The sequence below is a fragment of the Podarcis liolepis genome (genome assembly GCF_965112155.1).
Source record: "Podarcis liolepis genome assembly, chromosome: 2".
NCBI classification, from domain to species: domain Eukaryota; kingdom Metazoa; phylum Chordata; class Lepidosauria; order Squamata; family Lacertidae; genus Podarcis; species Podarcis liolepis.
This window is the reverse complement of record NC_139555.1, coordinates 80,635,829-80,658,841: the sequence shown is the minus strand read 5'-3', so window position 1 is coordinate 80,658,841 and position 23,013 is coordinate 80,635,829. Positions and strand designations below refer to the sequence as shown.

The following is a 23,013-nucleotide window of genomic DNA, read 5'->3' as shown; positions in this document are numbered from 1 at the left end:
ACTTTGAATGAGCAAACACACCAACTCAGTTGGTTAAATGACCAATCAGCTCCTGATAATACCTAACTGGTAGCTATTACTAATGCCTGTTAGTGTGTTATATAATATTTTGAATTTTTCAGCACATGGACATCAGAGGTCGGGGCTGACATGGCCCCTGTCATCACACAAAATGTTTTTACAATTATATGGGTATCCCCACAGTCATTCAAGGTTAGAATATTTTAATAAATTTAGAGCAAGGGTGAGGAATCTGTGGCTCTCCAGACATTGCCGGACTACAACTCCCATCATCCCTGACAATTGGTCATGCTGACTAGGGCTGATGGGAATTGCAATCCAACATCACGTCTTCCGGGTCACAGTTTCCACAGCCCTGATTTGGATTATTTGTTTATTTCTAAAATGTATACACTACTTGATTGTAGAAGAACCTCAACGCAGATTATGTAATACTCTTCTTGAAAAATTGTTCATGAAAGCTGTTATCTTTCTGTCATCAGCCATCCTTTGCATGATGACAGTAGGGATGGATGGATTTAAACTGATGACTTTGAAGTAGATGTGTCAATCATTAGATCAGTTCATGTGACAAGAGTCTTCTGCTTACTCATTAGCAAAAGGAGGAAGTAAATACAAATTCATTTCTTTATTCCAGGTTGCCCTCATTCTTCTTTTCACGTCAAATGTCACATTGACTCAAGGACAGTGCTGGAAACATGTAGTGAGTTGCAGCGTGTGGATCCCATTCAGTGCACTCTTCAACCTGGAAGAAAGCCCAAAACCAAATGCCATTTGGCCAAAAAGCATCCTCTGCCCAAACCCCAAGGTTTGTAATTTATTAGTGTTATTTTTAAAAATATGTTGAACGATGCATGGTCACCCTATCAGGCCTTCTGAGAGGCTATATGAGCTAGAGGGCTTCCATGTATGGATTGCTATAACTAGGTGAGATATTGCTTTTGTTTGTTACTGTGTTGGTATTTTTGTGGTGTTATATTGTGAACCTCCCTGCGATCCTTGGATGAAGGGCAGTAAAGAAATTTAATAATAATTATAGTAATAATAGTGAGGGCTGAACTTCACAAGGCTATTCAGAAAGTAGCATAAGTGGTGTAAGTTTTGATCTGAAGCACATTGCAGTGGCACAGAGGTTCATTACTTCAACTGGGTAGATATTAATCGAACAGAAAGGTACAGTTTGGGTTTCACGTTTTGTGTTGATTTTTATTGCCGTCTCTGCAGTGCACCATTGGCCCACTATTCACCTTGAAGGCATGTTGGGAATTGCAATCCAATGTATCACAGTATTTTAATATTCTTTTGGAAGCCGCCCAGAGTGGCTGGGGAAACCCAGCCAGATGGGTGGGGTATAAATAATAAATTTTATTTTTATTTTTATTTTTATTACTATTATTATTATTATTATTATTATTATTATTATTATTATTATTATTATGTTCTGTATGATATACTAATTTGCTGCCATTCTCTCCCATTAAAAAAAATGCAGGGATAGGGACATTTGCACATGGCAGGTGGACCAGGACAATCATGAAGAATGGCTGCTTCTGAACTAAAAAAGTATAGCATACTAAATTGAAATAATTGAAATAACGTGTTAGCAGTTGAAATCCAGTCTAAGGGTAATAAATATATATTAAAAAAACATGTTCATTCCAAAGAGATTTCTCTGGGATCTGTTGTATGAAAAATGTATGACTGCGTACACAGTATACCTTTATAGCATATTCAAAACACATCTTTCACCTTCAAAGAATTCTGAGCACTGTAGTTTGTTAAGGGTTTGCTAAGAATTGCAAGGCAGCGAGGGATAAACTGCAGTGCCCAGAATTGTTTGAGGGAAGGAATGTGCTTTGAAGGTATAGCGTCTATGCAGTCTAAATTTCACAATCTGTAAGATGTATTAAATTGTTTTCTATGCCTGTATATATATAGAAAAAGATGGGTTGGATCATTAATAATCAAATTATATCCTTTAACAGGATACAGCCTGGAAGCCCTTCCATCCACTCACAACCACACATTTCTTTCACTATCTCCAGGTCTGGCATACTCTTTCTTAGAATACAGGTTGAATTAATGATGTGTCTCTGCTGGGAGAAAAATTGGAACTTTACCTCTTGCCTATCATGTGACCACCTTCTGCCCAGGGGTTGCCATTTTTGGCCCTTACCTGGGATCATGCTTATTTGGGACTAATAACCATCTCCCTCTGAACCTGGAAACCAGAGCCCTTGATGGATTCTAACCCCAAAATGATGTCTTGTAAGCTGATGTTCTTTAATGAACTCCTCTAAGGCAGAAATCAGTGTTCCAACATATATTTTAATGGGTTATCTGACAAATTGCAATGCAAAATGTTCCTCCTGGACATCGATTTTTATACCTTACTTTGCTTTGTCCATTGCAGGTGATATATTCATACCTTAGCACTTACAGTGCCAGTAAGTGTTAAATCGTAATAGTTTCCCCCCCCCCCATTTTAGCCACTTTTGTCCCATCCCCGCCCCCCGCCGCACCCTTCACCTGCTTCAAGTTAAGAGGAAGCTGACAACATTTTATGTTTTACTTTGTTGTTTCCCACTCGGTTAAACATTTTATTTAAATTCCTTTCTGTTTTGCATATGTTTCTTTATAAAATGCCATATATGTTGATGATATTATACAAAAATACAGTGCATTTTTTTAATGTTTAACCCAACATGCTTTAGAGAGAGGTTCAAAATTTTAAACTTCACCCTTTTCCTCATTAAGCAGTCTGAACCTGAGCATATTTTGCCAGCAACTGTTGAAGGATGTGAACAACTGGAGTTAATTGCCCTTTTTTTACAGTATCTAGTTTAAAGGCCGGTTAAGTTAAGTTGCTTCTGGCTGTATGGAACAGTGAGATGACATGAACCCTGTTGCTATGGGTTACCGCTTGCATGCTTGAAAAACTACTATTTACTTGTGAACAATATGAGGACCTCGCATGGCTTGCTGCATTTTCCAAAAGACTGCTGCAGTAGGACTAATGCTCTTTCCCACCCCCACCAAAAGAGTAGAAAGCAGTACTTGGTAAGTGCTTTCTTACAGTAGCATGTTTAGTGCAGCAGCAAAAGAGGAAGGAAATTTCTGCAGCTTATACCTTAAAGAGGTGGGGGAAGGAAAAAGAAAGTAATAAGGACAATTCTTGATTTGCTTTCTGAATTTCCAGAAGAATAAGCATGAGAGAAGATCTTTAAAAATCTTTATTAACTCTTATCAGTTTTGTTCAGTGCTTTAATCCAAAAGAACTCAAAGTTCTGGATCACGACTACCGAAAATGCTCATTTCGAGACTGGGCGTTGTGGTAGAGCTTTTGCAAAATGCAGTGTCTCTGTGTGCTATGCATCCTGTTTAGCAACAAGGAAGTGGTTACGTTCCGTCAGTCTTTGAAAGATCTACCAAAATGCAAAAGAGAAGCCCAGTGAGTCTTGGCTTAAAACAAATTATTCTTATATATAAAAACAGTCTGGCGCTACATTGGTGTTACTGTAATAAAACAGCGGCCTTTTCAGCTTTGTAGAGGTGGAGCAATTGGCTTGGTTGCTGAAAGACGGACCATTCCTCTCTCTCTCTCTCTCTCTCTCTCTCTCTCTCTGTTTGTTTTCAGTACCTCCCAAACCTGTTCATCTCCAGCCTGCCGGGCACGAGAAGATTCCTCCAGCACCATCTAGGCCTTTGCCAGCAGATCCCAAGTCAACAAGAAGCCCAGTGCCTGAAGAAGAAACAACACAGACCTCACCAGACATTAACAGACTCATTGAAAAATTCGAAAGTATTAGGTAAGTACTTTTGGTTACTTTTGCTATCCTCCTCTCTTCTTTAAATGACTGGAGGGGAAAATACGTTGTAACAATGCAGAATGAAAGTATGGCAACTCACAAATGTGAAATACATAAAATGGTGTGTCTATTTTAATACCAATAGCAATTAAGCCAAGTCCATCTAAAACCTAGTGGACAGTTTTGAAATGTGTCTGATAATTGATGATGGTTTACAAGTAAATCATGATGACACATTTTTGACAACAGAGGGTTACAGTAAAAATGATGTTGGGCTGCCAGCCCAGATTCCAAAAGGATAAATACATAACAATACACTAAGAGAGAACGATTCAGTCCTGGCATAGGTGTGCTTGGACAACAAGTGATTTATTTAGGTTGGACGGATTCTCTCTAGACATGATTGATTTTAAAACTGGTTAACTTGTCAGAGAACCAAGAACTTATAGGACTGTTTTTTGGTGTTAAAAATGTTGAGTAAGTATGCTATAAATTACTTTTATAATTTCATTCTCTTGGGATGTTGCAGTCTGTTATGAAGATAAATATATCTGGCTAGTCTTTTAGCAAACCGTAAATGATTTATTAAGGGACGCGGGTGATCAAGGGACGCGGGTGGCGCTGTGGGTTAAACCACAGAGCCTAGGACTTGTCGATCAGAAGGTCGGCAGTTCGAATCCCCGCGACGGGGTGAGCTCCCGTTGCTTGGTCCCTGCTCCTGCCAACCTAGCAGTTCGAAAGCACGTCAAAGTGCAAGTAGATAAATAGGTGCCACTCCGGCGGGAAGGTAAACGGTGTTTCCGTGCGCTGCTCTGGTTCGCCAGAAGTGGCTTAGTCATGCTGGCCACATGACCCGGAAGCTGTATGCTGGCTCCCTTGGCCAATAAAGCGAGATGAGCTCCGCAACCCCAGAGTTGGCCACGACTGGACCTAATGGTCAGGGGTCCCTTTACCTTTACCTTTAAATGATTTATTCATTATTTAGGAGTGACTTGGCTGAAGGCCATGACTTCCTCAATATGGTTCCCTTAAATTTTTAATAGGACGAATTTGTGGGTTTCATTTCCTTTAAAAACTGAATTTTATTATGGTTTCATATAATATGAATATTTATGGCAGCCACCTGTTACATTTTAAAGATATTTTAAAGAAATTTCTGTGCCCGGTTGTAGTTTTAAATAAATGAAAAGAAGAAGCTTACAGAGACAGCCAAAAGCATTTGAGGGCAAGAAGCAGAAAGCTCAGCCGACATACTTGGTAGTGGTAAGCAATGCTTGACAATTGGCTGGCTTTTTAACGACAGACCCAGAATTTGCCACTTGAGTCAGGCCACCTCACTCAATCTGAAGTTAGACATAGCCTCTGGTCTGAAAGAGGTTAAACCAAGGGCACTAGCTTCAAAGTGGATTTGTATGTGATGCCAACGACCCAGTGCCTTTGTCTTTATCTTCATTTGCAGGAGGCCCATCCATGCTGTTCAAAGAAACCAGTTCAACTTAGCTTTTAAAATGGAACCTGAGACAGACTCTTCCAAACAGTGTTGCCCAAGCACCTGTGATGCAGTAGGTTCCACTGCATCTTCTACCATTGAAAATAAAGAGCTGGATGGGAACGAACCTGGCATGTTGTGTAGCACTGAACTGTCTAACACAGACATAATGAAAATTAAAGAACTAAATATAGATGATGGCACAAGCGCTGAAGATTGTGCTGATGTGCAGGTCAGCAAAGCCCCCACGGAAGAGCTTGTACCTAAGGACTCATCCGTGGAGCTGAACAGTAATGGTAAAATTCCCAATAGGGACAGTGGGATTGACAGCCCTTCTTGTAGTGTGGCGGGAGAGACTTTCCTGAATGAAGACGGTGCGGAGCAGAAAAAGGTCAATGTGACCGGGAGCTCAGCGGAGGTGGAGACGGACAAAAAGGGTGCCAGGTTTTCCGCTGGAGAGCAGAAAAGAGACTCTGCTCAGGATGAAGACAGTGACATAGATGAGGGAAGCAGTGAGGAGCAAGAGACAGCGGAGGTGCCAAAACTGGAATGTGTGGACATTAATAAGGTAAATATTATATTTTGTATTGGTTTGATAACAGGTTGCAGTGGGGAAGAATGATCTTCAAAATTTGCTGAGCATGCGAAACTGCATGATTTTGAGTCAGATAGTCTGTGACACTTGCCCCCCAGTAACTGAGTACTGCTTGGCAGTGGCTCTCTAAGGCCTTCAGTCAGACGCCTGTCACTTCTGTGCAAAGCGTTGTTCTGTTGCTGAGGAGTGAGCTCGCTTGTCTTTCTTATTTTTCTCTTTTCTTCAGTCCTAGTCTATGGTGGATATGTAGTCAGTTTGAGTTTCAGACCCAGCCTTCTTTCTTTCTGAGGTCTCCAACTTCCCCTTGGTTTGTTATTGTTTTCTGGGAGGTGTTGATGCTGGCCTTTTATTTTTTTATATAATAATTTTTATTAGTTTTCAATTACAGTCCAATAATAGCCTCATGATAACAATACCAACTTAAAATACACTTATTAATGCCTATCGTTCAAATACTGAACTATATACAGTGGTACCTCAGGTTACATACGCTTCAGGTTACATAGGCTTCAGGTTACAGACTCTGCTAATCCAGAAATAGTGCTTCAGATTAAGAACTTTGCTTCAGGATGAGAACAGAAATCGTGCTCCGGTGGCGCAGCAGCAGGAGGCCCCATTAGCTAAAGTGGTGCTTCAGGTTAAGAACTATTTCAGGTTAAGAACGGACCTCTGGAACAAATTAAGTACTTAACCCGAGGTACCACTGTAATTTAGATAAAGTGCCCCCCCCCCGTGTGCTAGATTTGATGGTTTGATTATTTTATTTATTTCTGAGTTCCAAAATCTTACTAATTTCAGTTTCATTCAGGTCAAAAAAGTAATCCCTTATACAACAACTGCAATATTAATAACTTCTAAAACTACAAGTGAAGAACTCAAGCTATATCCTTGTTCTTCCTTTGTGTGGCAGTTATTCTGTCCATGGTGTTTCTTCCTGTCCCTGTAAGATGTTATGTCTTTCCCCCGGTTGTTGCTGTTATCCATCATTCCTTAGGCGGAGCTGATATCCCATTGATGTTCCAGAAATTTCTCCATCGCTCCGTACCGTACTTTGTTTTTTTGCAACTTTAACAGCTGCAAAAGTCACTCTGTCCCAGTAAATACGGTAACCTGTTGTCATCTTTTTTCCTCTCAGCCTGGGAAGAAGAGCAGTCTATAGAACTGCAGATGACTCAGTAAAGAATATTATCAGTTCCTTTGGCAGTTCAGACTCCTTTCATCCTTCCTTCTAACTGAAGATATATGAGCAATTATACTTCCAATTAAATTAAATTCCAAGTCTTCTTAGCGTTATTCAGTTCACTTCATAAATAATAAAGGATGGGGAAGAGTCAACTCTAAGTTTCCATCATAAACCTTTTGAAAAATAGAGCTTTCCTCCCTTTTTCCTTTTTTTTACACACATCTCTGTTTGATGTTATATTCCATATTTATAATCCAATAGAAGGTACAGAAAGAATGGAATTTTTTAAAAAGAATAACTGGAAAACTATTGTAATAATAAACATCTCCTGTCAGAACTAGAATGATTCTTGTAAAATAAGAAACATAATGTTTTTGGTATCTGATAAAAATAGAGAAAGTAATACAGTAATTTGGAACTGTGTGTGAAAGAACAATAGAAATAATAATACAATGAGTCTAATCGGAAGTCAAATGTGTTTATTTTTTCTTTAAATTCTTTTAAAATTAATTTTCTTTCTTTCTTTTTCTTTTCTTTCCCCTTCTTCCTCCTTTGGTGTTTTATTTTCTTCTCACTTGGTCTTTTCTTTCTGATTTGCTAAGAAAGAGCTGAAGTTAAATATGAAAAGTTGACTAACTCAAAGTGATGTTTTGTAGTTTGTTAACTATTGTTAAAGATGGTCAACTGTAATGAATTGATGTAGTAGTTACTGCTGATTTATTGTTGTTGTTGGAAATATATTCCAATTTCTTCCATTCTTGCTTGTACAAATATAATTTGAACTAATTCAGAGGAGGGTTGCCAAATCATAAATTTAGAGAAGAAAACTTTAAAGAAAGAAACCATAGGCTCCCCACTGTCTTTTGCACCATGTCTTTTAAACTTATCTCAAGTTCAAAGCTTAAAATCTTGTAGCTGATTTCTTCCGCAGTTTGTGATCTCATCTCTTCTAGCATACACCTGTACTTTAGTCTAATTAATAGGAGAATTAAGCTCCAATTAATAGGAGAACCTCTGCTTCTTAATAGCGGCATTGGAGGGTTTTCGGCAGGTGAAGCGCTTTTGCACTCAGCACCTCCCTGCCCCCCGCATTCCAGCGAGAGCTGGGTCCCGAGACAAACTCTGTGTGAAGCCTGTTCCCCACCCCTATCCCTGGGAGGAATTTGCAGGGATAATTACCCTCAGTCATCCTTGTTTTTCCTTCGCCAACCATCTCTCGCTATCGTGGGGGCTGCTTCCAATAAGGCAGAGCGAAACCGGAAGCCTGTTGTTGGCCTTTTAAATCTGCCTGTTAGACTGAAATGTGACTGCTGCTGTCATTTTGAAATCTGCAGCATATAGGCCAGCAGCTTCATGGTTGATATTCAAAACTTCCAGACATGCAAAGATGGGCAGAGGGAAGGGCAGACAAAGCAAGCTGATACCACAATTTCTTTTCACTCTCCATTAAGCACCGGTTTATTACTGTTCTTTTTTGGAGAATGGGTATGTGTCTCTACTCAGAGGTTCCCTTTCCCTTTTAGCTCCTGTCTGTGTCACTGATGTGATTAAGAAGTAAAGATTTTCACAGAGACAAATTTTTACATGCACAGACTTCGGGAATATTATTATGGAAGATACTCCTTATACACTGATTCCTGGAGCTGTTAGCAGTGCCAGAAACCACAAGTAGGGGAAGTGCTGTTACACTCATGTCCTGCTTCCCATATGCATCTGATGGGGCACTGTGAGAGCAGGATGCTGGACTGCATAGCCCTTATCCTAATTCTGCAGGGCTTTTCTTCTGATGACCTGTTCCCAGAGTTGAGTAACCATGCTGTAAGAGCTGTTCAACAGTGGAACAGTCTCCCTCGGGAGGTAGTGGACTCTCCTTTCTTGGAGGTTTTAAAGTAGAGGTTGGATGCCCATCTGTCATGTATGCTTTAGTTGTGATTCCTGCAATGCACGGGAGTTGGACTGGACGTCCATTGGGATCTCTTCCGAAGCTACAATTCTATGAAATACTCATCTCACCATATTGATAAGTCAATGATTGCTCAGCTGCCCCAAAACCTAGAATACTGTTTTCAATCAACAATAATAAATTTATGTGGCTTCCTTTTGCCCTGAAGCTTATCATGTACATCTGCAACATGGTCCATAGGGATGACTGTATTAATAGTCTTTAGTCGCAACAATAAAGATACTACAAGGCTCTTGATTATTTTCAAGATGTCATTCAAAATCCAGATTGACTCCAAACTAGCATTAAGCCAGTGGCCACCATGGGGATATCTTGATTTATTTAACCCATTTATATACAGCTTTCTATCAATAGATCTTGAAGGATTTGGGTCTACACAGGAGATCTAGGAGGAGATGTCATGAGTTAGAAAATGAGAGGATGAAATGAATCATTAAGTATGGGTACTTGCACAGCTTCTAGTGATGGGGTGATTTAAAAGATGTATATACCATATTCAGGCAGAACTTCTAAAGCAGTTTACAGTTTTGTTAGGAAGCATAGCATTAATAGAATCATAAGTAACATTATGGGGTCACGAAGAGTCGGACACGACTAAATGACTAAACAACAACATGAGTTCAAATAGCCATAAAGACATAGTTTGCTACCTTTCCCCCATCAGAGATATAGTAAGTACTGCAATTGACTCACTTGGGCTTAGGCTCTGAAATAGTTTGTTTTTTTATCCATATGTCTGAGACTAATCAGTGTATTAATATGAGTCAAGTCAGAAGAAAGGGCAAGAAACATTGATTTTGGTGTCATTGCAACCATTAATGGTAGAGTAATGGCCAACATTAAGGCAAAACCTGGAAGTATATTCTGAAGAATTCAGTCTCTCAGTGTGTGTGCTTTGCTCTAGAATATAGCATGATGAACGAACACAGTCTCCAATATAATAAAATATGTCATGGCAAAAAAATTAATTTATAGATATGGAGTTAGTAATATCTATATAGTGGGAGTTCAGATTTAATTATGACCATAGCTGATTGATCTTTAAGTACTCATCAATCCTTAGGATCAGTTTTTCCTATTTTATTTAACTATGCATACCTAGATGGCCATACTTATATGAGATGCATCATATAATCAATGCATTTTATTAATAAACATCTTAATTGAATAATATATTTTATTAATATACATATTAATATAATGCATTATTTTAACAAATAATGTTATATGTGGGGCCTTTTGACCTTTCCCACTGAATAAAAATGGGAAATAAATAACTTTACAACTGCAACATAAAGCTTAGAATATTTTTAACCTGAACCTTTAAATTGGCAATATATATGGAAGGTATTTTAAATTAGTTTGACCAAATTTTTTGAATGGCTTTCATTTAGTTGGAAGTTAAATTTCCCCATGTTCAATTATAGCAGCATCTCATATATGCTTGACTCTTCCTCCAACATTGCATGATACTGGGCTATGTTTTGCTTGTATATTATGCAGATGTGATGTGTTATTTTTTAAAAAATATCCATGACATCCCTGTTTAAATGCCTTCTTCTATAGACCTGAAGATGCAAAGTACAGCGAGGCTTTCTCTAAAGCAGGGATTCACAACTCATACAATTTGACTTTTCCCCTTTTTTAATCTGCTAACATTTTTCCTTCTTTGCAACCCATATCGTTCCATCCCTCCCATCCCCGTTCACCTTCTTCCTCAGCATCCTGTAGAGCACGCTCCACAAGGGGGTCTAGAAATAGACAGGGGAGGGAGGACCATGGGCCTTAGGTATGCAGGACTCATTCACTTCCTGCTGTTGTGGGGTAAATGCTAGGAGTACAGTGGTACCTTGGGTTACATACGCTTCAGGTTACATGCGCTTCAGGTTACAGACTCTGCTAACCCAGAAATATTACCTCAGGTTAAGAACTTTGCTTCAGGATGAGAACAGAAATCGTGCTCTGGCGGTGCAACGGCAGCAGGAGGCCCCATTAGCTAAAGTGGTGCTTCAGGTTAAGAACAGTTTCAGGTTAAGAACAGACCTCCAGAACGAATTAAGTACTTAACCCGAGGTACCACTGTATTACTGTTTGGAGAACTAGAATTGTAACGTTAAAGGCAGATTTCATTCAAACTAAAAATGGGAAATTATTAATTTTACTTCATTACATTTCCCCTCTTTCCTTTCTTCTTTCACGGAATCCAAGGTAGCCCACCTAGATACTGGCTAGAAGCAGACCTGCTCAGCTCCAACAGGGAGGCAGTTACATTTGCCTTCAGACAATACCCTGGGGCCCAGTACATTCCAACAGCACATGAATTGCCTGTGTTCTTCTGCAGTGGTATGGCATGCCCTAAAATTAGCTAAATGAGGAAAGTAAGCCCTGTGTTAACCTAGTTTCTGTTTCCCTGTTTTGTTAAAAAAAAAAAGTGCACTTGGATTTTGGGCAATTCTACATGCGGGTATTATCATCACCATCATGTTGTGTACGCTAATAATTCAGTACACCTGATCCACGTAAGCCACGGTGAAAGGATTAATATTGATAGGCAAAACATTGCATTGCATTCGTTGCACAGCAGCTGCTTTCTGCACTAAAGCTCTGGACAGGAAATGTGGTAAGTTCCGGAGCAAATGTGTCTGATAGCCTGCCTTGCTCTGGGGACTCCAGAATGTTGTTGACATCACTTAACCAGAAATGACACAGTTGAAGTAATTAATATAACTAGCTTTGGGGAATAAAGGAGGACCAGCAATGTCACAAGAAGAGTCTTAAGTGGAGCACTTGAGAGACTGCTTCCACTCCCACCCCAATTTCAATTTTCTTTACTCTTTTTAAAACCAGGATAAGGATTCTTGATCCCATTTACGTGTGCTGTTTTCTGGGCACTTCCTGGTGTGATGTAGGCATTCGTAATGCAGAGAGATACATTGTTGCAAGCTTGATGAGGCCTCTTCAAAGGACTGAGCTACTCTTTATAATTATGAGTAGAAACCTCTTGAAAACACTAATTCAGGTTTTCATTTGCTCTATTGCACCTCTTCATCTCCTAAACTAGTGTCTTTTTGTAGTGTGCATAACAATTATTTTTCAATAGCATTTTTCAGTGTTCCTTTTATATTGCACTCTGTTCAAAATAAACCTTTCTCTGTAGTAATTGCAACAGTAGCTGACTACTGTGATGATAATTGGCAAGAGCTTTCTTATATATATATGTATATTTGTATGTGGTAGTGCTGCTGTTGCAACCCATCCTTCGTGGAGGATAAGGCTCTTAATGGCTACTAGCCATTAATGGCTACTATGTTCTGCTTCCACTATCAGAGGCGGCTTGTCTCTGAATACCAGTTGTTGTTGCTGCTGCTGCTGCTGCTGGTGGGGCTGTTTCTGGGCTTTCCAGAGATATTTGGTTGGCCACTGGGAGTATAGGATGTTGGACTAGGTGAGGAGAGAGAGACTTTCTGTTCTTCATCAGGCAATGGCATTCCCACCTGCCTTGCTCCATCCTCCAGCCCTGGAAGCCTTTCCCAGACCATGACTTTGAGAACAGCAGCAGCAGAAGAGCGAAGTTCAGGGATATTTTTTAAAAGTTTTATAAGTTGTGCGTCCTTGATTCTCCATTTGATATTTTTACATGGTTTTGTATGTTTTGTGGTATTTTATGCATTGCAATTTGCTGTTAATTTATTGATTATAGATTGGTAATTCTTTATTGTGGTTGATAAGTATAAACTGTTTAATTATTATTTGCTGAAGTTTAATTTTACTGTTTACTATTAGATTCTGATGGATTGTTGAATGTTGCTTTGTTTGATATAAGTTGTTGATTTTAAAGCTATTGTGACTTTTTATATTGGATCAGATTGCTATTATTTTATTATGTTTTCATATGTGTTGGAAGCTGCCCAGAGTGGCTGGGGCAACCCAGCCAGATGGGTGGAGTATAATTATAGTTATATAGCCCTGGAGAGACCCACCAGGGTTCTTCTTATGCTCTTATCAAGTCATGACCCAAGAATGGGCCTGAACACACCAGTTGAAAACCAGTGATCTAACCTGATGCGGGACACAGGTGGCGCTGTGGGTTAAATCACAGAGCCTAGGACTTGCCGACCAGAAGGTCGGTGGTTCGAATCTCCGCAGCGGGGTGAGCTCCTGTTGCTCGGTCCCAGCTCCTGCCCACCTAGCAGTTCGAAAGCACGTCAAGGTGCAAGTAGATAAATAGGTACCTCTCCGGCGGGAAGGTAAACGGCGTTTCGCCAGAAGCGGCTTAGTCATGCTGGCCACATGACCTGGAAGCTGTACCTCGGCCAGTAAAGAGAGATGAGCACCACAACCCCAGAGTCGGTCACGACTGGTCAGGGGTCCCTTTACCTTTACCTTTAACCTGATGCCAATTATTTTGACTGCTGGCCAAGGTCTCTGAAGAGAGGTATTTCCCAGCCCATTACCTGAGATCCTTCAGTGTGAGTCATTGAACTTGGGACCTTGGGCATGAAAACCATTTGAGCACAGCATCCAGATTATTTCACAAAATGATAGGTTCTCCATTCTTTTGCCATGATCACTGCTCTTTTTCACTCAGCTTAGTTTGAGTGTTGATGCTGGGGTAGAGATCCCATTCCATGTCACTTTAGCATGTCTTTACCCATAAATCTCTTCTGTTCTATTTCTGCCTTAATCTGTGATTATTATTTTTAAATCGCAACTTTAAAAGAATACATATTTTACATTGTATTTTCTCTCAAAATACACATGTTAAGTTTTTTTTAACCTGAAAGAATTGTTGCAGGTGGTCATCTGTCCTGTATGGTCTAGTTGAGATTCCTGCAATGCAGAGGATTAGATTGAATGACCCCATAATTATAGGAAATGTGAATACTGGTGGTTTACTGAGTTCTTATCTACACATTAGTCAAGAGGCAATGATAAGGTCAATTCATAATGGAATACAGAAAAACAGATACTTGAGAAATTCGGTGTTGGATCACATCAAATTGTTTTTCCTTAAGTTATCCACTGTTTCTATAGTGGAAAGATGAAGAGAAATAAATTATTGATATTTTTTAAAATCCAAATAATTATCCAATTTAATGGCATTATTCTTAATTTACTCTAATTTTGGCAGACTGATACTTTACTGTGCATTCTTTTTAGGACACCCCCCCCCCCGCCGGTGAGAAAATGGGCAATAATAAACAACTAATGGGCACATTTGTGTGTAAAATACTGAAATGAAAATACTGACTAACCTGGCTAACTTTTAAAGATAGTGTTCCTGAAAGTAAGAAATGCCTCATTCCACATCACTCTTTTATGGAGTCTTATTTTATGCTGTAAGGCATCAATGTCGTTGAGCATTTATCAGAACCTGAACACACATGACTGAATAATTGTGTGTCTTCTCTGTCTTTTGTCCAATGAAAACTGACAAGAAGGAGCTTATTAGCTTTGATAATGTCTCTCTGACTGACATTGCTGACGTTGTATATGGGATATCTCAGCCTGGATACTTCTAAAAGAAGAAATGACATGAAAGTGATTGATTTTAGCGATTTTGCAAGTGTGTGCCCATGTTCAAGCACAACTGCCATACTATTTTAATTGGTTAACTGGACTAGTAATAAAAAAGTGGAAAGAAGAGATATGGAAATATTCTATATTAGTGCTAAGTCGTAGGAATGAGAGAGGCCCAGGCATATCTTGTATAGAGAGGAATAACCTAATCAAGTGAAGGCTTTCTATTCATTGAAGCCTATTGTTTTTGGAGATGAAAGACAGTTGCCATGTGATGAACACTTCAACTGACCAGGTTATCATATTTTATTAGCTATCAGGGTGTAAAGAGTGGGATTGTCTCAGTTCACTTGCTCGGTCTTCACTTCCTTTGCCCTCTTCTCTTCCTGCTGCTGAGCAGTGTTATATCCTGAGGAGGAAGCAGAACAGAATAATAGTCGTGAATGTGTCTGCATAAACCCTGAAATCCGAAGATGAAGTTCTGGGCTGAGAACTTAAGCAGCTTCATATCCTTGCTCTAATCAAGTGTGATGCTTTGCTGCTACCATCAGCCTTGGTAACAAATAAACTTGGCATGTGATGCAGAGCTTAGGAGGTGCAGGGTGCCTTAAATTGAAAAGTTTTTTGGATCTTGTTCCAAAGCCACCTGAGTTTTGTCATCAGATTTGCTCAGATCAGAAGTCAATAAGGAAGTTTTGAAAAACCAGCATTGCATAGGTATTTTTATCTAGTTTTCTGAAACCAGTAATTTGGAGCCTTATTTTTTAAAAAAGTTGAGAGCGGTTTTGTCCTTTTTTTGTTTGCCCCAATGCATGGACTATAGTTTCTTTTTTCCTAGTGAGAAGGGATTTCAGGGCTAAAGAGACATAGTAGTAACAACAACAACAATAACAACAACAATCCATAAACACCTTTTAACTTTTTTGTTCCTCATAAAAGCATTTGATAAGCTATTGACTATGCAAGAAAGTCAATAAGAAAGTCTGTTTTACTTTGCCCCTAAACAGGTTTGCTTTTCCCTTTTCATTTCTTGGGGTTTTTTGTTTGTTTGTTTGTTTGTTTGTTTTAAAATGAAGCAGCAGCAGCAATGTTTTAAGGCCATAAATTGAATTTGGACATTTTCTGTGGAGGTGATTGCCACCAGCAAACCACAGGAAAGGCATACTTTGATTTCTTCCCTCTTTTTGCTCCATATCGTACTAAATTTTACTAAAGGATGCCTTGTGAGAGGGTTCCATAGTTCACATTTGATGACAATGAGTGAAATATGCAAATTAGATGGTTGTAACTATACTGTAAGAGGTTGCTCTGTACTAAATTGATTTTAGAGAAACAGTGAAACATACACCATCCGTAAAGAGATTCATGAACCATCCAAATGTATACTTCATCAGCTCAGTAAAATGGAAGACTTTTTATGGTAGTGTGCACTTCATCAGTTGCAAGAACATAATATGAAAACGATTACTTGCTCAGCATTTGTAATCTTGACTGAAAAATTCACATTGCCTTTTTCATGTTGTCTGCAGTGTTCAGAGCCACAGAAGCTGTTTAACATTGCAAGTGAACTTCTTCATACAGAAGAAGCTTATGTTAAAAGGCTTCATCTTCTGGATCAGGTAAGTCTACTTCTATATGGGAAATTAGCCTTGCTAAAAACTTGTAAGAAAACTTAATTTTTCTCTACTAGATAAGTTCATTTTGAACAAGTATGTCTGTATAGCTGATGGTAGTTATTTTGGACAATTAACTTCCTCAAAAGTCAAATTTATCTGTAATAGCTGAGTCAGATGTCTGTTGTCTTTTAACCAATTGTGCAATGTCTTGTGCTGAAGTAGAAAAATATATAATTGGGCCACATTGTAAAGAAACCGTTCCATTTAGCCTCTTTCTTTCTTTTACTAGTTTTTTTTGTCTAGCCAAATGTTAATTAAGAATGATACTTGAAAATATTTGTAAAGCACCTTTTAATTTATATGTTACATCCATGGTTTTTCTTTAGTTGGCTTTCACTCTAAGTGGCTAACATAACAAATGGCTTTGAAATAAGCAGGTGGCAGATTTATTGGAAATATATATGGATGTCTTTAGTTGAGGAGTCCTTCTAACAAGCTAGACATGTCTCATGAATACATCTTGGGGAGAAATTCAAAAATCCATATCCGTTATCTGTCAACATCCAGCTGCTTAAATTAGTATAAATAATATACTTTTGGTTCTGATGTTGTGTGTGTGTGTTTTGGTGCAGGTTTTTTGCACTAAATTGTTTGAGGCGGGGATTCCACCCGATGTGGTAACAGGAATCTTTTCAAATATTTCTTCCATCTATCGCTTCCACGAACAGTTTCTTCTGCCTGAGCTCAAAACAAGGATTACAGATGAGTGGTGGGTAAATGAAGGACTACAAACAAATGTTTCTATGTTAAGAATTTCCTAGAAACTAAAAACATCCACTTCTGTAACATGCTAGCACGACAAAATATAATGCACTGTTATTGGTATGTATCTGTATGTCACATCTTTACACTCCTGAGTGTTCCATGAACTTTACAGAATAAAGTTCAGGAGATGGCCCTCCTGAAATAGGTCCACCATGTGGTTTCACTGGCTTTGAAACCCCTGCTGCATCTGAAACTACAGCACCTACTAAGCCTCGCCCACATTAACACAAGCTTCTATCTTGTTTTGCTTTCCTCTGTCTTTTCAGAGGCAGGGATCAGCAGCTGGTGCAGGAACAATGCTCGTTCTCATTGTTTTCAGTGTTAGGCACTGTTCCATGCTTGCATCTGAACTGCATGCTTGGAGCTAGCCTCAGGGAAGCCCATCTTTGTGAAAGCTCCATTTCCAAATCTAGCATACGAAGCCTTGCACCATAAGCACACAAATCACTGCCTGCTCCAATGCCAGGAGGCTGCTGCTGCTGCTCCCCCCATACACCACTGCTCTGAAGACTCCAACTGGTGTTTGCCTGTAGAATTGTAGAGTTGGAAGGCACCCCGGGGCCATCTAGTCCAACCCCCTGCAATGCAGGAATCCCTCATCCAGTTTGAAACGATACTGTGCCCTGCTTAGCTTGGCAAACGTGCTAGCGGCTTTACTGCCACACAACTTGATGCAAGATAATTCAAATATGCACTTTTACAAAACTTGTAATTTTGAATTCCATATGGTATAATAATAGAAGCACTTGTTTACAAAACAATGGAAGTGTTGTTTTCAAACTCGTGTTTAATTTTGATGCAAGTGAGTAAGTAGAATTTCCCCCCATCCACGTCATTTTAACTATACTTGTAATTTATGGAGATCAATTATATCAGACTGCATTCAAACATAGGATGTGCAATTGTAGTTGCCAGCTGATGTCATCTTCCATTTCTGTGTTTTTCTTTAAATTTGTCTTGTTGTTTCTTCTGTCTACAGGAATACAAACCCAAGGCTTGGAGACATCGTCCAAAAACTTGCTCCATTTCTGAAGATGTATGGAGAATATGTAAAGAATTTTGACAGAGCAATGGACATGGTGAACACATGGATGCAGAGATCTGTTCCTTTTAAAGCTGTTATTCAAAACATACAGGTATAAATCATTTGTACTTCTCACAGTCCATGCCTTGTTGACATTACACATGTGAGGGAGTGAAACCAGAAAAAGTTCCATTCCACAAACTTATGGTATTATATTCAGGATAGGTCTGCCTGTGTAGCTCTGTAGCCAAGAAAACCTTTTAGGGAAGGCAGGGTTGATTTCAGTGACATGTGATTGTGCCAGCTAGATCTCTGGCCAGCTCATTGGTTTTACACAGAGACTATTGTAATAAATATAAACCATTAAATGGGCATATGAAATTTATTATTATTATTATTATTATTATTATTATTATTATTATTATTATTATTATTAACTCTGAATTGAAGCCAGGCTGCAAAGGAAAATAACTTCCTTGAAGAAGCCACTTTTTATGGCTTGACTTAGTGTTATGCCTGAACCTGAGATCATGGTTTATTTCTTCTAGACAAGCCCAGAACAGTAAGACCTTGGTTTCAGGTCATGGTTTGTCCAGAGCAAAATAAACCATGATCCTAGATTCAGAAATAATGCTAAGCTAAGCCTGAGGCTACAGTAGGAGAAACAAAGCTCCTGCAGCCTTCTAACTGGGAACTGTCAACATTTGCTGGCTTGCATTAATCCATAGTTTAAGATAAACCTGTTTTTCTCTTCATGCATAGTCATTATATTGATCAGTGTATTCCATATTAATTAACTTGCATACTTTGAGTTGAATCCAATGTTAGTTTTACTTAGAGCAGACTAGTTTAAATTAATGGACATGTGTAACTTAGGTCTATTAATTTCAATGGGCAGGATTTGTCTATTGAGTCCCAGTCAGCAGCAGAAGCCCCGTGCAAGGATTTCTTCCTGCACAGTGAGTCTCCTTCCCTCTCCTCCCCCTGGATGCCCCCCTACACCTCCCTAAAGTGACTGGTGGTGGTGGTGGTAAGGTGGTCATGAGAACTCCCAGAACAGTGCATGGTGGGAAGAGACAGGGGATTGTTCTGCCCAGTAAGGTGAAATGCTTGCACTGGTGGAATAATCAGAAGAGCTTGATGTTATCTTCCTTCCATTGGGTCTATTCTGTATACAACACTTCGTACTTGTTTGTTTTGTGATGAATATACCACTGAGAAATAATGAAATAAATAATACTGTTACAGGAAAGGAACATGAATTGGGTAGTAGATGTAGGGATGGACTGCTGTACTGGACTGAGCCTAGGTTGAAACCAAGGTATCAGTAAGAGATGCCTTTGGGCCTGGATCCAGCATGACATAGTAACTAAATGTCCTTTCCTCTCCTTCCCCTTTTTATTATGATGATAATTTGTACATCTGAAAGCAGTTCTATAGAACACTTTGCTTGATTCTGTATTTACCTTGCCATAACCGCCAGCATCTTTATGATAATTTTAAAAAACTGACTAATTAAGCATATGAACATCTTTCTACAGTCCTACATCATTAAATGGTTTAAGTACATGGATATGGCAAAAGAAAAAAATTGTTCAGAAAATCAGCCTGCTTTCCTTTAATTACAGAAAGAAGAAATATGTGGAAACTTGACATTACAGCATCACATGCTGGAACCTGTACAGAGAATTCCACGCTATGAGCTTCTCCTAAAGGATTACCTTAAAAAACTTCCTGAAGAGTCACTAGACCGAAAAGATGCTGAAAGTATGTACAGTTTTCATCCACATGGTTCGGCATCTTATTCTGTGTGGGGGCATAAATATGTATCATGTTATAGCTTTTCAAAATTAAACCTTTTCCTCTTTTGTCAAAATCTGACAACAACACTCTTTGATGACAACAATTTGATAACAACACTCTTTTTATTGTGGACCTGTTAAACCAAACTTGTCATTTCTTTTTTACTTAGTGCACAGCACCTGATACATACCTTTTGCATGATAATGATAGTTCCAATCAACTTATTCTCTGGTAGTGAAGCTTCTGACACCAGTCGGCTGAAGTGTCATGATGGCGCATAACGTTTCCTGACATTTCAACTGTTTGCCAGCCAACTTTTTTGAGAGAGAAATTGAAATTTCTGATTGGGTAGGATTTCAACTTTACACAGGGACAGAAATAGATTTGAGAGGAGACTCAGTATAAGGAAGATATCATTGGAAATGGGTAAACTAAGAGGCAGGAACTCAAGAGGCAATGGAGCTGGGAGAACAATGGGCATGGGAGTGAGAACGGAATCTGAGACAAGGAGAAAGACAGTGGGTCACAATGGTTGCTAGGTTTAGATCCTTAAAGTAATTGATTGGTAGTAATCATCTAGTTCAGGAATGGGCAAATTGTGCCCTCCAGATGTTGTTGCACTCCAAATCCCAACAACCCAAGACCATTTTTGTGTTTTTATATTGTAAACTGTCTTGTGATCCTCAGATGAAGGTATATAAAATTTAATAAGAATAACAATTACATAAATATGGAGAGGCATAGGTTCCCCATCTGCTGATCTATATCTTTTAATGCCATAATACATTATTCTTTATATTACATGTAAAGAACGTATCTTTGGCCATTTCCTCCCTAGGTGCTATGAGTTGAATGTAGAATTCTTCCTGTTCAAAAGTATCCAGGCCAGTTCATGCAATCCTCCCACCCACATATATAGACTCAGCATGCGCTGGGACAGAGAAGCAAGCCTTCCTCCTATAGCTTGCCATACACTCAGTCTTGCTTCATCTGCTTTGTATGCTTAACTGGCTGAAAGTCTAATGTGATATCAGTTCCCCTGCAGGTTTCCTTCCACAAAGAAAAGTACAGACAAAAGGGGGCTTGCAGTTCCTTATGTGGATTCTGGGCAACTGAAGAGAAGCATTTGCTAAAGGCTTCCTTCTATATAATGAATATGTGCCTTGGAAGCATACAACCAGAAAAGGCACAAATTATGTTCCAGATGTGAAACACCTTCAGAGAGATGTTTGAGGCTGGGCTTGAACATTAAGAACCTACATTAACACCAACCATAAATTGGGGAAAAGAAATTCCTGTTCCTGCACAGGAAGTTGTAGAAATAGGGCTGTGCCTAAGCAAAATAACTGTTCATATATTGCTGCTTTCCTCTCTTGGTAATTTACTGTTGCCCACTGTATACGGGGACTCTCGACTCACCCAGTAGTTACATTCTGGGTATCACACAAAACCAAAATCGCATATAGTCAAAACACATTGGGTTCAATGGCAGGTAGGATTGCCAAAGTCATTTTTCCTGGAACACCCTCCCTCCTTCCCCTTTTTATTTATTTTTTTAATTCTTTTGCCAAGCATGTAAATCTGAATGCACACAAGTTGCAAGTTATCTGTGCTACTTATTTCAGTTTTTAAAAATGTGTCCTATGTTAATACTCTTGCATACACGCTTGACCCATCACAGGAATATGATGCAATGGATTTTTCCTTACAAACCTGTCATTTATGTGCAGCCGCATTTTTGCAGAAATGCTGTACACATCAGGGAAATAAAAAACTGCACTATTAACTGATAATGATCTGGAGAATGTGTAACTGCTGCTGCTTTATTGCAGAATCACTGGAGCTCATTTCTACTGCAGCAAACCATTCAAACGCAGCCATCCGAAAGATGGTGAGTAGAAATTGTGTAACTGAATCATCACCTGAGCCATTAACTGAGCTTCCTATTTGAACCAGTGGTTTTCTCATTACTCCATGAAGACTTAATGTTGGTTTTTCATACTTATTCAAACTTTCTAGATCAAACTGAAGTATAAATTAGTGACTTTCTATAGTTATTATCTATTATTTATGTATATGATAGATAATAACTATATGTCCCCCCCCCCCGGCATTTTCTGTCTTGTGACTGATACTAATTTATGTAGCCATTTTCAAAAACTCATCTTTTGTTGTAGTTTCTTTACTGTGTATTCTAAAAATGTTCATAAGTTTTAGCATACTTAAAATATTCAGCCGTTGTTCTTACAAATGAAACAGGCCAATTAGGGGGTTTGACCCTATATATGGCAGAGAACAGGTCCATATATTTACCTTTTTTACCCATATATGAATATGAACATATATGAGATAGGTGTTGTGTGAAATTGCAATTGCCTGTGACCCTAATACCATTTTGGGGGCAGGAGGTATTCTCGTCATTAGGCAAATGAATGCATGGCTCATAATGAGCTTATTTATAGTGTGGCAAGTGGACATGTTCCTAAGGTTCACTCTGTCAAGTGAAAAATAAGCCAAACCTAGATTAAAGACCATGCTTCTGTCATTAAGAAGACATATATAAAGACAGTTGTTTATAAGTGAAAATCCTATAGGAAATGTAACAATGATGGAATAAGCAGCAGAGCATATGCTTTGCCTACAGAAGTTTCTGGTTTTAATACCTGCAGAGCTTCTCTAAGTGCTAGTGTTCATGTGGTTGAGCAGATGACATCTCAGTTAGTCAAACTCTGAAAGGCAGGCTTAGTCTGGTTTCCAAAATGACAATGTATGCAGTAACTGCAATAAGAACATTTACAAAGATTAGCAATACTTATTTGTAATCGTGTTGAAACACTGAAAATCCATAAAACTCTGTGTGTGTGTGTGCGCGCGCGCACGCGCGCGCACACACACACACACACACACACACACACACACACACAATACTGAGACAATTTCTATAAGATCCAAGCTTTGTGTATGTGTTTATTTAATAAAATCACCCTGCCTTTTCTTGAAAACATTTTAAAGAAAATGCAGGGTTTGTTTTAGATGTGACATATTTACTTGTCTAATTTTACCTCCTAGCAACACTTCTGTTTTTGTAAGAAATAATTATAGGCAATGTTTTAAATGAAGCCACTTGTTTCTCACTCTGGGCGTTCTTTACAGGAAGTAGTTGTG

General features: G+C 38.9%; 1 protein-coding gene across 4 annotated transcripts in view; it reads left to right on the top strand.

Moving 5' to 3' along the window:
* FGD3 (FYVE, RhoGEF and PH domain containing 3) overlaps positions 1–23,013 on the top strand; it is a 104,251-nt gene that overhangs the window by 47,220 nt on the left and 34,018 nt on the right. For 2 of the 4 annotated variants that reach the window (XM_083489236.1, XM_083489237.1), the window contains exons 2-9: positions 659–829; positions 3,659–3,830; positions 5,290–5,887; positions 16,110–16,199; positions 16,829–16,965; positions 18,001–18,157; positions 19,674–19,812; positions 21,681–21,739. In XM_083489236.1, the coding sequence (XP_083345362.1) occupies positions 659–829; positions 3,659–3,830; positions 5,290–5,887; positions 16,110–16,199; positions 16,829–16,965; positions 18,001–18,157; positions 19,674–19,812; positions 21,681–21,739 (1,523 nt within the window). Of the gene's footprint in view, positions 1–658; positions 830–2,006; positions 2,067–2,605; positions 3,473–3,658; positions 3,831–5,289; positions 5,888–16,109; positions 16,200–16,828; positions 16,966–18,000; positions 18,158–19,673; positions 19,813–21,680; positions 21,740–23,013 lie in introns of those variants that run through there. The other 2 variants (XM_083489235.1, XM_083489238.1) reach the window with 2 other exon arrangements.